At 43.3% G+C, this 15686-nt stretch overlaps 1 protein-coding gene across 4 annotated transcripts in view; it reads right to left on the bottom strand.

The window, feature by feature from the left end:
• Positions 1–297: 297 nt before the first annotated feature.
• The window catches only part of XPO7 (exportin 7), an 88828-nt gene continuing 73439 nt past the window's right edge, over positions 298–15686 (bottom strand). For 3 of the 4 annotated variants that reach the window (XM_032389242.1, XM_032389238.1, XM_032389240.1), the window contains exons 17-28: positions 14905–14968; positions 14392–14500; positions 13340–13446; positions 10924–11012; positions 10078–10185; positions 7781–7863; positions 7356–7570; positions 6741–6879; positions 4576–4736; positions 3970–4068; positions 3146–3273; positions 298–1900 (exon numbers count right to left, since the gene is read on the bottom strand). In XM_032389242.1, coding sequence (XP_032245133.1) covers positions 1807–1900; positions 3146–3273; positions 3970–4068; positions 4576–4736; positions 6741–6879; positions 7356–7570; positions 7781–7863; positions 10078–10185; positions 10924–11012; positions 13340–13446; positions 14392–14500; positions 14905–14968 — 1396 coding nt within the window. In that variant the 3' untranslated portion in view covers positions 298–1806. The remainder of the gene's footprint in view (positions 1901–3145; positions 3274–3969; positions 4069–4575; positions 4737–6740; positions 6880–7355; positions 7571–7780; positions 7864–10077; positions 10186–10923; positions 11013–13339; positions 13447–14391; positions 14501–14904; positions 14969–15686) is intronic. The other variant, XM_032389239.1, reaches the window with a different exon arrangement.

Genomic DNA, 15686 nt, shown 5'->3' with positions numbered 1-15686 from the left:
GCAATTATTACTTCTCTGCTGGTTGCCATGTTATTACCTAGAAGAGGCAGCGTGGCTTCACCTTTCTACCTGTGGCCAGCAGCACTGTATATCTATCTGTATAGATCTGTCTCAACTAAAACAATCATATTTGTAAAAGAAATCGAGTCAGACTTAGTTGAATGAGAAGCTAATTTTACAAGGGCGAGAGGCACCTGTCATCCACTGGCTTTTACGAATGCATGTTTCAAACATCTTTGTGTGTTTAGAGTGAGACATGTCCCTATAGACACACTAGACTTGATTGCTGAAGCCAGGTCAGTAGAAACCATTGAAGTTTATTGGCGGTCACAATGCTTACACTGTATGCAGCAAACACCCTTACAAGTCTATCCGCAACCTGATCACGCAAGAAAGGATTCACCACACAGTCGCCAGAGGAGAAGGAAAAAAAAAAAATTAACAGGCTTGTTTTTGGGGCCAGAGGAGAGAAATAAAGATAAAACCTAATTGATGATGAGTGTCCCATGGGCAAGAGCTGAACTAGAGATGCGTACAACTAGCGGCAGCAATTGTGGAAAAAGTACAAGGCAAATAGCTTTCTCCATTAATTTTCTTCTGTAGGTTAATTTTTTTTAATATTCAAAACATTTATTATGGTTTTCATTTTATAAAAATGTATATTTTTAAAGGGGTGGGAGATTGTTAAATACTTCATGCTAGGCAGACCTTGTTATTAAGAACCCCTCCGCTGTAGTAACTTCCTCCAGTTCATACATTCACGAGTGCAGGGTACATATATAAATATCCACGCGCACACATCCACACACACTGCCTCAAGGGCTGGGGAAGACTCAAAGTTATCGGCCACGCAACTGGGCCTCTGGTGGACTCATCCAAATCGCTCACCAGGAGAGCAGCTGGCTCAATTCCTTCTCTCTGGTCTCTACCTTTACAGAGACCGAGAACCCTAAATCATAGAATTACATCTGACTTGTAAAAGCAAGAGGCATCTGTCTGAGGATGAGGATAAGCAAAGTGGGAAAAAGGATGAAGCTAGAACACCAAACACTTTTAGCTGGAGTTGTCTGTCACTGCAAGAGGCCGAGGGACCTAGGGCAGCATCTATGGTTGAAGGGGAAGGATGGTGCTCCACATGGCTTAGAGTTCCTAATAACAAGGGTAATACAGTAACAGGAAGTGATAATTTTGGGGGCAAGGAAAGGGCAATAAGAAAAAATATACATTTGGAATTTTTACTTTTTTTTTTTTGCCTCTCTACACTGTGTCACTAAATATATCTCTGCACGTTCACACATCCTCGTCCAGTAAAGCTTCAGGCCACCAGAATACACATTTTTTCCTCACTCGCATACACAACCCCTCACATCAGCATTGGTGCACTAGACTCTGTAAAAATTTTTCAGTCACACTTTTTGTTTTTAAACTTGAGTCAATATAAACCTTGTTCAAAATGTTATGAAAAAATGTACATGTTTATACAAGGCAGGTTGTGGCAGGACACTGGGGGTTCCCCCCCGCCCCCTGGGGTGGCCCCAGGAGGAGGGGCTGGAGTCTCACACATTTGTGTCTCTATCTCCTCCCACCACCCTTCCCACCCAACCCCCAGGAACCAGCAGCGCCCTGCCCCCTAGTGAGTGCACTCACACCCCTATTCCCTGGGGAAGTAGCCAGGTGACTCTGCCATTTTCCCCACACCCCTGGAGGAGGGAGCCAGGGTCAGCCAGGCCCTCTCCCTTGTAATTGTTTGCCCCTCTGGGCCAGACCAAAGGGCGCTGCTCTGTACAGGTAGAGTCCAAGGAGGTGTCAGCTCATCATATCATTGCTATTCACGCCATAAGTGGAATTCTTCATCGAGTCGTTGACTTCTCGACGAAATGCCGACAGGTTCTGGGTGAACCTGCAGAGGGGATGCATGTAGGTTGGGGGAGGAGGGTGGAGGGGAAAGGTCTTGGACTAAAACATTTCTGGCAGAGAAGCGGCTACTGAGAGGCAGAACGTATGCATCTGTTTCTAAGGTCAGTTAACCTCAGTCTTCAGACCTTAAGGGAAAGGTGGGCTAGTTTTGCAACCCTTTCAACCTGACAACCTTGCGGCAGACCTTGAGATCTGGTCAAATCTGGGGCTTTGAGGGCCACCTTGGGCTCCTGGCAGCACAAAAGGAATCTGACAGAGGTGGGAAGTAACCCTCCCAAAGTGAGGGCATGAAGAGAATGAGGCTGTCTCACTCAATGCTTAATGCCGGAGACCTGTGCTAAAGCACTGTGCTGTCCAGTATGGTAGCCACTCGCCACACAGGGCTACTGAGCACTTGAAGTGTGCCCAGTTCAACTGAAGAACTGAAGCAAATTAGATGAAAGTTAAAATTCAGTTCCCCAATTGTACCTTAATTAATTTTAAATTAAAATACCATTTTTCAAATTAATTAAAAAAAATAAAATTTAAGCATTAATTCAGAAAAGCCTGATATTCAATTGACAACTAGACAACTTCTAAGTACCTCTGGTATACCTGAATATGGGAATCTACTTTGTCAACTGTAAATTTTATGAAATCTTAATACAAATCAAGTAATTCAAATGAATATCTAGCATCTGACTTGAGATGCCCTGCTAAGTGTACAATACACAGGATCTTAAAGACTTAGTACAATAAAAAGAATGTTAAAATTCTCAGTTTTTAAATATGGATTACACATTGACATGATAATCTGCATATGTTAAATACAATGTATTAAAAGGAGTTTTGTCTGTTTCTTTTTACCTTTTTTTAATGTGGCTACTAAAAAGTTCAAAGTTACATATGTGGCCTGCTTTTCTACTGGACAGCACTGCTTTAAGATGGTCTCTAAAAGACTCTTAAGGAGGGGTGCCTGGGTGGCTCAGTCGTTAAGCGTCTGCCTTTGGCTCAGGTCATGATCCAAGGGTCCTGGGATTGAGCCCCGCATCGGGCTCCCCGCTCAGCGGGAAGCCTGCTTCTCAACGTCTCCCACTCCCCCTGCTTGTGTTCCCTCTCTAACTGTGTCTCTCTCTGTCAAATAAATAAATAAAATCTTAAAAAAAAAAAAAAAGACTCTTAAGGAGTCTCCCGTTTCGATGACTTGAGAAATTGCCTAGGACTTCTCTGCAGGGCCCCCTACACTCACCTGTCTCTGTTCTTCGTAAGAAGATTTCGCTCGATGCCTTCCATCAGGTTTTCGAAACACAGATGCATAGCCTGCTGCTTCTCTGGTGGCTGGCTGTTCACGATACTGTTCCTTAGGTCAGAAAAATACTGTGGGGCAAGGAGTGAGACAGGGTAAGGAGAGGAGATAGGGATTAGCCCTCCCTCATCTGCAAGGTTGAAGGGATGTTCTCCAAAACACAGAATTATCTACCAAAATGGGGTACCTTTTTTGATTCAAGTAAGTATTTGCTGCAAGATAATGTATCTTTATCTTACTTAAAAATCAAAGAGTTTTAAATTTGTAAACACTCTAAGGGTCATCTGATCCAGGTTCTATTTTTTTTTTTTTTTAAAGGATTTTATTTTTAAGTAATCTCTATACCCAGTGTGGGGCTTGAACCCACAACCCCGAGATCAAGAGTCACTTGCTCTACCAGCTGAGCCAGCCAGGTGCCCCTGATCCAGGTTCTTTTACAGGACTCTCTAGACTTCCTTATGTTTGTTTATGGTGGAGCTGGAACTAGAATTTAGGTCATTGGTGGTCTGCTCTCCAGGTATATTCTCTTCTAGTAACACTTCCTCATCCTTTGTCTGAATTGCCACACATGCTGACTTCTAACAGTTCAGTGATTATGTACTGTTCAAAGCATGAACAGTACATGCTCAGAAAATGAGCCGTTTTCCCTCGGCTTCACCATCGTGGGGTGTTCCTATAGCCTTTCTCACAGTGCCCTGGAAAATGACAGCCAAACATGTGTCTACCCATGCTTCTGGCTCTGGGCACCAGGGAGATGGCTCTCTTACCTTTTCATTAAGTAGTATCAAGCCAAGTAGGGGCCGGGACATTGACCACTGGTTCCTACAGTCTTCAAAGATGATGATGTTCAGCACCGTTGACAGCATCTGGAAATGGAGCATCTGAGGCAGTGATCTAGTGTGTAGCTACCCAAGGCAAATCTTCCTTCTGGAAAGATGCCTCATACAAATAAAGCAATGGCAAACATATGGTTTGATCTGTGTGGTCAGTTATTTCCTTTTATCCCGTACTCTTGTGGCCACTCTGCAGATGGGAGTACAAGCCTTACAGCTGGCAACTGCTAACTCAGGCTCCGTTTACGGCAACGGGTGGCCACAGTCGTCGTCGTGGAAGGAGCACAGGTCCGAGGCACAGGGGCTGGTGTGACGCTCGGAAAAACAATTCAGAACCTGTTTTTCTTCCCAGATTTTTTTAATATCTGATGATTACTCAGCAAACTCAAAATCCACTGCAATTTTAAGGCATACACTTCACTTCGGCAGCATGAGGCTGGTGAGATGTCAGCCTCCCCATTTTGCTTGGCCTCTCCTCTCTTGAGAGGTTCTTCCACTGCCGGATACCCCACACTGCCTCCTAACGCTCACGTTCCTTACCTGCTGGATCATCTCTGGATGCTGCTGCATGATATGCAGAAAGCGGTCGCTCTCCTGGTTCAGGGGTGTCGTCCTCTTCTTGGTGCTCCGTGACAGCTGCTTAAAGAGGTATGTCACGATGTGGTCCAGGCAAGAGCAGCAGCCTGTGCATACCATGGTGTCTGGAAGAAAGAGGGAGGGGTGGATTAGAGCCGGGGTATGGAGCTGCTGATGGTGACATGGGCAGCCAAGGGGTTGCCCTTAGCTGAGAGCCTGTAGAGGTAGAGGTAGAGGTACCCCAGCAGACTGGGAACTGTCCCCAGCTCATTTAAGGCCTGTGTTTGGGTGCTTTCTGTTGACCTCTCACCCTCATCATATAGCAAGGCCCAATTCTAAGTTTGAAAGTGAGTGTGTGGTAATAAGACAATATATTAATTAATAATATCGACATTACTGCTCAATGTGGTGCAGATGCATGTCTTCTGCTTCATAAAAAATAACGAATACTTTACATACAGCAAGTACTTCTACTGTGCCAGATATTCTGCTAAAGACTTTATAGATATTATCTCTAATTTACCCTCTTGAGAACTCCGGGAGGTAGTTGTTCCATTTTAACAAACCAAAGTTTGAAGAGGTTATGTGACTCGCCTCCAGATCACACTGCTAATAACTGGACAAGCTGTGATGAGAATCCAAGAAGTCTGAGTTACTGGGGGGAGGTCATTAAACCCAGCTTCATACAGTCTATCGACATTTAGAGTCTGTTAGAGGTACCGTATTCTTTATCTATGAAGCATTTTGCGGGGAGTGTGGTGGGTAAGGGTGGGGGGGGAAGCTGCGACTCATCTATGCATTTTACAAAGGGGACGCTGCGGCACGGCTTGTTGACAGAGCTCTGACGAGGTGAGGCACAGGCCAGAGGACTAAGGGATGAACCCTTAAAAGAGTCAACCCTTCTGTTTCTGTTTATGCAGAGGTCCCTCGATTTTCAAGAAGCTATAAAATAGCCTTCCAGAGTAGGGTCGGAGCCCTTGGCTGGACTGTCCTAGGTATGGCTCTGCACCTGCTGGAAGTAAATGCCTATGGAAGAAGGGGCATGGAGGTGTAACTCACCACAGCAGGCAATCCAAAAGTCATTTTATGTGCACTTGCAATATATCGTGATTATCTTACAGGTGACTTAATCCTATTTTTTTGCTCAGCCTAATATAAAAAAATGTATTCTTTCTCTGAATATATGCATACCTACTGAGACTGCTCGATGGTAGCCTAGGAACAAAAGGGCTGACAAGGAACCAGGTGGAGTAGGATGAACAACCCGTGGAGCTGTCTGTGTGAGTGCCTTCCATAGCCTCCACTGTCCTCAGGTTAGAATCCAACACCCTGGGCGCCTGGGTGGCTCAGTTGGTTAAGCGACTGCCTTCGGCTCAGGTCATGATCCCGGAGTCCTGGGATTGAGTCCCGCATCGGGCTCCCTGCTCAGCGGGGAGTCTGCTTCTCCCTCTGACCCTCCCCCCTCTCATGTGCGCTCTCTCTTTCTCTCTCTCTCTCTCAAATAAATAAATAAAATTAAAAAAAAAAAAAAGAATCCAACACCCTGATGCGCATGAGGGCCCCTGGGTGGTCTCCGGCTTTGCCCCGCCCACCCCTCTCTGGCTTCTCTGCACCAATGTGCTGGGCATCTGGATTTCCTGACTCTCTCTTGCCTGCAGCTGCTGGTACTTGCTGTTCCTGCTGCTAGGAAGCCTCCCCACTAACCTGCTAACGCCTGTGCAGCTTTTTGGCCCGTGGTTTTTTATCAATGCTTTTGGCTAGCCTTGTCTGACCCCACTTCTCAACACCAGAAGTTTAGGTATTCTTCCTGATAGCTCTCACAGCACTCCCTCCTCACCCCCACTGTGGTGCAGAAGTAGGTAAGTGCAGTAAATAGGCACTGGTCTACATGTCTGTTTCATCTACCAGATAAAAAGCTCCTAAAGGACAGGGACTGTGGTTATTAATACTTACTGTACCCCTAGTGCCTAGCACAGTGCTTGGTCCTCAGGATAGGGTCGATAAGTATTTCTAGATGAGAATGTATCCATGAGTCATACATATACCCCAAAGCAGTAACACTTTCGGATACTGGGGCAAAGTTCTCCCTTTCTGTTAAATGGTAAAAACCAAACAATCCATGTGCTCACCAAGTGCAGTAAGTCCTTCAGAAATGGAAGAGAGAATATACATGATGACATGAGGTTCCAGGCTTGCAATAAAGTTCATGTGGTCCTGGGTCAGGACTTCCAGTAGTGAATAGTAAGACTGGCTGAGCTTGGGGTAGTCCTGTGGGAGAAGAAGACAGAAATCAACTTAGGCATGGTGTACCTCAATATGCAGGAAGCAAGCCTTTTTTTTTTTTTTTTTTTAAGATTTATTTATTTGAGAGAGAGAGCATAAGCAGGAGGGACAGAGGGAGAGGGAGATAGAATCTCAAGCAGACTCCCCGCTGAGCACAGAGCCCAACGTGGGGCTCAATCTCATGACCCTGAGATCAGGGCCTGAGCTGAAACCAACGGTTGGACGCTCAACCGACTGCACCACCCAGGCACCTCAACAGGGAGTAAGATCTTAAATGAAACAGCTCAGTTCCCTTCAGATGGGAAGACAAAAGAGCTAGCTGGAGTTAGCTTATAGTTCTCCAGAGAAATATTCAATTATAGTGTCAGGCAAAATAACAAAAGAACCCAAACCCCAAAACAACCAAAAACACCTGAATATGATGAGGGGCTCGGATCCTGTCAATAAAGCTTAACACTTACCAGGAGGTCACTGTGGGGAATAGAGAGGAGCAGCTTGATAAAGGTCTGTAGAGCATTGTCCAGGGCATCATCTCCATAGAGACGGAAGACTCCAAAATTGACGTAGCTCCCACTGAGGGCTGCCTTCAGCATGGAGAAGCAGATGGAGATGCCCTTGAGCTTCAGTGCATAGACCTGATCCTTTGGGACCTCTCCTAGTGTCAGGATGCGATTGCCTGAGTAGACAGACGTGATACATACATTTATTCAACCACATTATTACTGATAGTTTAGGTCACCAACTCAACCCTCCTATTCGAAAGGCCCTTGGTGCCAGGGGCCCTGTCATACTGTCCTGGCTGTCGCCAGGGCTAGTCTACACTGCATACAGTGTGGTGACTGAGCTGGAAATCACCCCCAAGGTTCTGCTCCTCTAAAGCACGTACCATACATTGTTATCATCTTGCTGGTTTCTCTGAAGAGTAAGATGCCATTGGGGGAAGAGACATCAAATTGGAGTCGCTGGGATCTGAGCAGAGAACACAGAGGCAGAGAAAGTCAGAGGTATGCTACTGGAAGACTGGGGAACTTCAGGCTCTCATCTGAGTACCCTGGGTGATTCTTTTTGCACAAAGATGTGCAGATTACCTATCCTAATGTAGAGTAACCAAGTTAAAGATATTTAACCAGTGACAGAGCTTCTATCTTGAAGACTCACATGCTAGACTCAAGTTCTGCTTCTCAAATTGAAAACACTGAAAAGAAAAGTGAGGCAGCAGATGAAACTACTTTCTTAAAATTCTCCATTTTGATTAAAGTATGGCTTCTGTGAGTCATTTCTTAGAAGGACTAAATCACGACCCTTCAGACATTAACCTATGTTTACCTTTATAGCTTCGGTGGCAACTACGGGAGGGTACAAACGTTGTTACCACTTGATAAGAAGAAAAGAGGTGAAGGGACTGGGACTGCTACTAGAGAAAAGTAGGTGAGGCAAGCATTTGAAACAACTTCTGAGTTCTGAGTTCCTGACTGTTCCCTGGACCAGAGCATCTCTTTGGTTTGCGCCACCTTTTAATGAGCTGCTAGTTGGTCTTTTTATTGACTCTGGTTGGTTAAAGCCTCAAACCCCCAGGGGTCCTTCTTGATTCTTCTTTCCTTTCCTCCCCACATTGGATCCATCAAGGTCTAGCTCTACAACATGCCCTGAATCTATCCACTTCCTGTATGTTCTTCTGCTTCCACTCTTGCCCCTCTACAGTCCCCTTCTTCACATGGTAATAATGTCAACAAGGTCGTTTTAATCCCGTGCTTCAAATACTTCAGCAGCTTCCCGCTGGCATGAGAGTGTGCGTGCCTTCCTCACTCCTGCTGGACTAAGTCACTACAGGGCTGGGCCTCGGCCTGCCTGACTGAGCCCTCCCCTCCCATGGCCTCCCTCATTCACCAAGCTCCAGCCTGTGGCGTTTTTCTGTCTCCAGTCCCAGTGAGCTCATCCCATCTTAGGACTTTTGCAGTTTTCACAGTTTAGAACACTCTTTCCCCTTATTTTTGCAGGGCTACCAGAATCTCTCTTGTCATTCAGATCCCAGCTTAAACATCACCTTCTCTGAGAGGTCGATTCTCCCTCCTCTCCTTCAATTTCCCTGTTTTATTAACTTTTTTCTTCACAGCACTTACTACTATTTGAAATCATTTTCCATGCTTGTTTTACTGTTTGTTCTCCCAGAATGTAACATCTAAGAGGGGAGAGGTTTTGTCTGGCACAACGGCTAGGAAAGTGGCTGGCAAAGAGTAGATGCTCTCAAATATCTATTCTGGAAATGAATAACTCTTGACTGTGAGGCTCCCGGGAGGCTATCGGCTCTTTGAGTATTACCTACCCCCTCACTAAAGTAGTTTTAAAAATTAATTCTCTTAGGAGTGCCATGAGAGGCAGATACATGGACCCGAAATTCTAGTGAAGTCAAGGGGGTGGATTTTTCTTTTCCTCCATCCCTAAATTCTTGGGCAAATTTAAAATTTAGTATTTTGGAAGTGTGTCTTACTTTCTTCTTAAGTAAGTCTTTACCCATCCAGCTGCAATTTGCAGAACAGACACCTTTCTTAAAACAGGGTATTCTAATGCGTCTGGCATTACTCTCAATTGTCCCTCTGAAACGTGAACTTTGAAATGTGGTGGACATGACACTATTACTAAATGTTAACTTTTATATGTGGGCGGGGAAGTCAGAATACAGGTTGCCAGATTCACCTCTCGTAAGAATCGGTCATCTTTTTTTTTTTTTTTTTAAAGATTTTATTTATTTGTCGGGGGGGGGGGAGAGAGAGCACAAGCAGGGGGAGCTACAGGCAGAGGGGGAAGCAGGCTCCCCTGCTGAGCAAGGAGCGCGATGCAGGACTCGATCCCAGGACCCTGGGACCATGACCTGAGGAGCGAAAGGCAGATGCTTAACCGACTGAGCCACCCAGACGTCCCAAGAATGGGTTATCTTGAGACTCTTTCCAAAGTGACTTATTTCCTGCAAGCAGCTATGACTTTGTGTGGCTGGGACACCCTTCTTCCAAACAAACCAAAACATATATATACACATTAACTTTTAGAGACGTTTTTCAAATTCTGAAAGCAGTGAAATGTTATTATCTTCCACAATCTGACCAAACACGAGCTAAAATCTATTGTCCCAGAATTCTCTCATATAAAAGCGCAGTTGTGTCCTTTGAAAATCTTCGTCCGGCTTACCTGTTATGAACTAACTCAGCCATCAGCTTGAGCACAGGAGTGGTACAAGCTGGATCATGGTACCAGAGCTCAATTGCCCGCTGGAGAATTGGCATGTAGGATGGATATCTGTACATGAAAAGCTAAGGAAGATTCTAAATCCAGAAAGGTACAGAACTGAAAGTAATCTCTCCGCACTGGCCAAGCACAAACTGTCAAATGAAAGTTCTCCAACTGCCTGTCTTCTGCTTGCTAATCTTGCAGTCTTTTAACCCGAAGGTGCTAAGGTGACTGTACGCTCCTGGAATTGTAATAAGCATATAATAATGCACTGTCATTTACATAATGACTTTGTTCTGAAGAGAATAATGTATCTCATTGTTAATTTATCTTCCTTTCCCTTCTGTGACATGATAGGAAATAAGCTATTTCTGTTATATAACTATTGGAGAAACAGAGGCACTCAGCTTTGAAAGGATTTGTTCAAGGTTATGAATTCAACAAGGTTAGACTTTCTCATTCCTAGGAAAGCTGTCTTATTTTAGTAGATTGAAATGTCTCTTTTTTCTGACTGTAGCAAACTTCATGTGCAGCATTTCCACAGGCATTTGCATCTGGGACCCAGAAGAGAACGTGGGAAATGACTGCACTCACTTCCCCGTCTCTCTGACCTGAGCAGGCAGCCCTCTGCCATTAGGCCACCGTGGAACGGCAGCTTACAAGACACAGGGCAGGTCTTTGGGCACAAGTCCTTGCCTTCGTTGCCTCCCTAATCCTCCCCCTCTCCCTTCCCTGATGCCTCCACTGCCCATCCACATTCCAGTTAAGGCTTTCAGTGGCAAGCCTTCCTGATCTGTATTAGGATACATCCACTCAAACAGCATCATGAAGCTGGTCTTGGCATTGAAGGCGAAAGCTATCCCTCTCAGGTCTCTTACGAGACCAACCAGAGTTCGCTGTAGTAGAAGGCAAAAATATATTAAAATAGAAGAAAAACCAAACATATAACTACTCAATGGGGATGTCACAAATGTGTAATCAAATTCTTCTATCATTCAACAAATACTCCTTCCCAGATATTCTGAACTGATCTCTTCCATACTAGGATGGAATCTTTTTCACTTGGATAATTAGTTTTGGAAGCTTGTTATATACTAAGGAAAAGCAATGATTCCTGGTCCATCATAGCAAAACAAGAGGTTGATAAAGTTTTAAGACACTAATGTGATAATTCATATGTAAAAAGCAGAAAAGCAAAAAAGCTTGATTCAAGAAGAGTTAGAAAAAAAGAAAAAAAAAAGGCCAAAACATTTACAGAAGAGGCAGAAGGACTATATATCCTAAAGGTCCAGTACCACAACTAATTACAAAGGCACCGGTGCCATAGGAAATCAAATGCAGACCCTGCTGGGAGGAAGACAAAGAAGCCTACAGGTTACCTGCCCCTCTGGCTGGGGTGCCTGGAAATAAGACCGATGGGTCAAATCTTGGAGCTGTGAAGTTACGCTTTTATAGAAGAGATCGCAGCCTGAGAGGTCAGATACCATGCCCAGAGTCACGCTGCTAAGTGGCAAGAGGGCCAGGGTTAAGACTCATACCATCAAGACTCCAAATCCACTGCTTTTTCTCAGTAGAACTTTTACTTGTCTTACGGGCCTTGAAAAGCAGTAAGACTGCTTTGAAAAGCTAACAGTCATCAACAGGTTCAAGGACATGGCACATTTGGGTGTCCTGATTCACTTGTCAAAAATGATTGCACTTCTGCTAACATAACAGCCTGCTTTAAGCAAAGTTCTGTTCCTAAACTGATACATAAGCTGTTTCCAAGTCTAAGACATGGACATTCTAAAAGACTTATTACATGAAGTGTAACAAAGACATGGATCATGCTTGTAGTTCATGGCCAAAATGGTTCTTTTCATTAATTTTACTTGCTTTGTATGGAACTAAAGTGATGAAAAGGGCGGTTATTCACTGATATCCTTCAGTTATCCTTGGTATTGGCTGGTACTCTAGCTCAAGTTACTGCCATGCTCCACACTAACCTCAGCTTTGAATGGTATCTATCTCAAGACACTGGTATAAAGAGAAGAGAGAGAGCTGGACAAAGTAGTGTTGCTCTCTAACTTCCCTGATGACTTGGAGACAGAAAACTAAGAGGCTTTCTAATGATTAAAAAAAGAGAATTTTAGAATATTAGGTAAAGCCTGGCATTTTCGGGGCAATACTCCTGGTATCTGGCGATTGTAATTCAGCCTCAGTGTCATTATGAACACTGCAATAAAGTCCTACAAATATTAATAGCCTAGTGTCTTCTGGTTTTGGTGCAGAGACCTATAGATAAGGAAAGCAGGTGTGTGTGAAGATGAAGAGAGCAAAAATCAAGAAATGATAATTCTGAGAGCCAGAAATCAATAACTAAAAGTAACTTTAAAATTCCATATATATGGAAATTCACAAAGCCTTCTAAATGACTCCTGTCAAAGAAGGAATCTTAATGGAAATCAGATAATACAAAAAAACTGAATGATAATGAAAACGTTACATATAAAAACTATAGACTCTGAAGACTTAGAGCATTAACAATGTTAATATACTTAATGCTATTCAACTGTACACCTAAAAATGGTCAAGCTGGTAAATTTTACATTACATTTTTTTTTTTACAATTAAAAAAAAAAAAACACCCAATACCAATGTGTGGAATAATATACCTAGAGGGACATTTATAGTTTTAAATGATTACATCAGGAAAGAAGGAGGGCTGAAAAGAAGTTAGAACAACGGAGAAACCCCAAGGAAAATATATGAAAATAAAGAGTAGAAATAGAATAGAAAACACAGAAAACAGAGTTTAAATAAAGCAAAAAAAAAAAACAACTTATTTTTGCCAAGACTAATAAACACATCTCTGGCAGGACTGATCTAGATCAAAAGAGAGAAAAACACTAATAAGCAGTATTAAAAATGAAAGGGGAACATAACTGAAGATACAACACAGATTAAAAAGGTAATAGAAAAATATACAACTTTATGCTACCACATTTGAAAATGTAGACAAAAACTCCTAAGTGCTGCTTAAGAACACACTTTAGCATAAAAATAAGACTCTGTATGTCTCTACTGGTTCTTCTATTTCAAAATCCCAGGAGTCCAAGAGATTACCTAAAAAGTGAAATCAGTGGGAAATGTATGGACGAGCACTATTTTCTGCAGCGCTAGCTAATCTAGTCTCTGTCGGGTTGCCAGAAAGCAGAAGCTGGCCAGTGGGTGAAGGACTCACCTTTGCCTCTTGCTCGTTGAAACTGTTAGTGCTAAACATCTGGGCCACAGCCTCAAACGCTGCTGTGAGCGGCAGCATGAACTGCTCGTACTGATCTTCATCCTCTCCTGTAAGGGAAACAGCCCGGGCTGTGACTCCAATATAAAAAACTCAAAGCTGTGTATGCAAGGAAAATAAGATGGTTTGAAAGGTGAGCAGACCCAAGGATAATTCAAGTGGGCCCTTTAATCCCCACGGGTATTAGCAGTAATTTCAGAATGAAATGTAAATAGATCATTTTTAAACTAGAAGAGGCAGAAATCATCCTGTCCAGGGACGTCCACATTTTTTTTCCGACACCGAGCCACAATACCAGAGGTTCATATGTGTACAAGATACTATGTTTTTATTTACTTCTTAAGTGAGAGCTAACAGTCAGCTGAGAAAGGACTGAGTCTGGTGTATGAGAACCTGATGGACTCATACTTGAATCAGGTGCTTGTGGAGGCTCTCTTCACACTTCTCTTCTCACTAATCTTCCATAAAGCTAGAAGGTTTTTAATGTTATGTAGTAGGATTAAACTTAAACAGCTCAAAATGAGGATGACAGCATTGAGTTTCAGTCATTAGTTGATCCAAAACTGCTAATATCACAACAGAGCTAGAAAGGTTCTTCAGCCCTGCGGGTTCACATGTGCTAGTGAACTGGGGCATGGAAGGTTCTGTTGATGGTCTTAGGTAGGTTGCGCCTTCATTTGGGGTGGAGGGGTTATCTGGCCAACAAGATGCATTTAGGACTCTCAATTCTCTTAACTTTCAGAGGAGAAATATGAATAGGTTTTAAAACCACTGCACATCAGATGAAACTTCTGGCACATACTGTTCTTCTCTTCCAGTTACAGGGACCGTGATAGCATGGTGTGCTCTTGGTGAAATCAGACTGTTATTTCAGACAGTTCTCTTACTATTGAAACAACAGGAAAGACCTCCCCAACATCCAGTTTTCTATGCTCAAGTAAAAATTTAGCACAGTGCCAGACTACTGCACGAGCCTCTAGGATTTATTGCAGTACCTAAATCCACCATGAGGAGACGCCCAAGTGCTGTGTAGAAGGTAGTCCGACACCGCATGTCTGTCAGATTGGACTGATTGTTAATACCCAGAAATGAAAAGTGCTCGCTCTATTGAAAAAAAGAAGACAAGTTAAAAAGATAAAGACATGGGTCACAGGCAGAAGGCAAGCCAGGAATTTCAGAATTATGGAGCCTTTTCAAGCTAATGGCTATATTGTCTTAAGAGTATGAGGGGGATTAAAAAAATTTTTTTGGATTATTGTTGTTGTCTACAACTAATTTATCTTCGTATGAATAATAGTAGGCACATCATCACAACTCAGATCATCTGGCTCCTAAAGAGCAGCTCAGATGCCAGTTAAGTGTGATCTGGCAGTGTGAAGGGAGTCAGGGAGCAGTCTCTGGCTTGGGGGGCACTATGGACCTCAAATGAAAACACCCCCTTTATATGGCTGAGGAAGTGTGTGTGTGGCTGGCTGGAGAGAACCAGGAAGAGGTGCTAAATCACTCACCGTGTGATTGTTCAGCATGAACTGTACCGCACTAAGCTTCACTAGTTTCCTTACACTACTGTATGTGAAGACAAAGAAAGAAGGTCAAGGAAAGTGTGTACAAATGAGGAATCTTTAATGCAGAATGCAGCTTTCTAGGATAAAGTAAGTACAGTTTCTTTCCTGACTATGAGTTCCATACCCAGATTATCTTATTTTCCTTAAACACTTGAAAATGACACCTGCCAAATGGAAAAAAGATGTGTTCTCTACTAAGCAGTATTTAACTGATCAATGACAGAATACCCATACCAAACTCATATCTGTAAGAGAAGAGATAAAACCCACCAGTTTCCCCCAAGAATCATGAATATCCTAGGGTAGCTTTTCTCACTGGGGCTTCTAAGAGCGAATTAGGCCCTAATTCCCTGCCTGAGGCATCAATTGTGTGTGGTGAATTAAGTTCTCTCCTATGCATTTAGAATAGTACTAGCTATGTACAATCTTTGGGATAACAGAAAAAAAGTCACTCATTTTTATAGGGTTTAGTCTCCTGCAGACCCCTGGTTGTGGAAGGCTGTCTCAGAGCAATTCAAACTTTATAGCAGACTTGGTCCAAGTCAAGTCAAGAGGGAGTATAGCCACTACTTTTCTTGCAGAGCTTGGAATCAGGCTGCTTCTACCAAAAGGCTGACAGACAATCAAGATGGACTCTGTATCACTGAGGATGTAAAAATATTGGCTACAGAGTATATACTGATCGGACAGATCTGCTGGGCATTTCTGGATCTTAGAGATAACCA

Source organism: Phoca vitulina, unplaced genomic scaffold, assembly GCF_004348235.1.
Source record: "Phoca vitulina isolate PV1807 unplaced genomic scaffold, GSC_HSeal_1.0 scaffold53, whole genome shotgun sequence".
In the NCBI taxonomy this organism is placed as follows: domain Eukaryota; kingdom Metazoa; phylum Chordata; class Mammalia; order Carnivora; family Phocidae; genus Phoca; species Phoca vitulina.
Note: the sequence above shows the minus strand (reverse complement) of the source record. Positions and strands in the feature narration are given on the sequence as shown.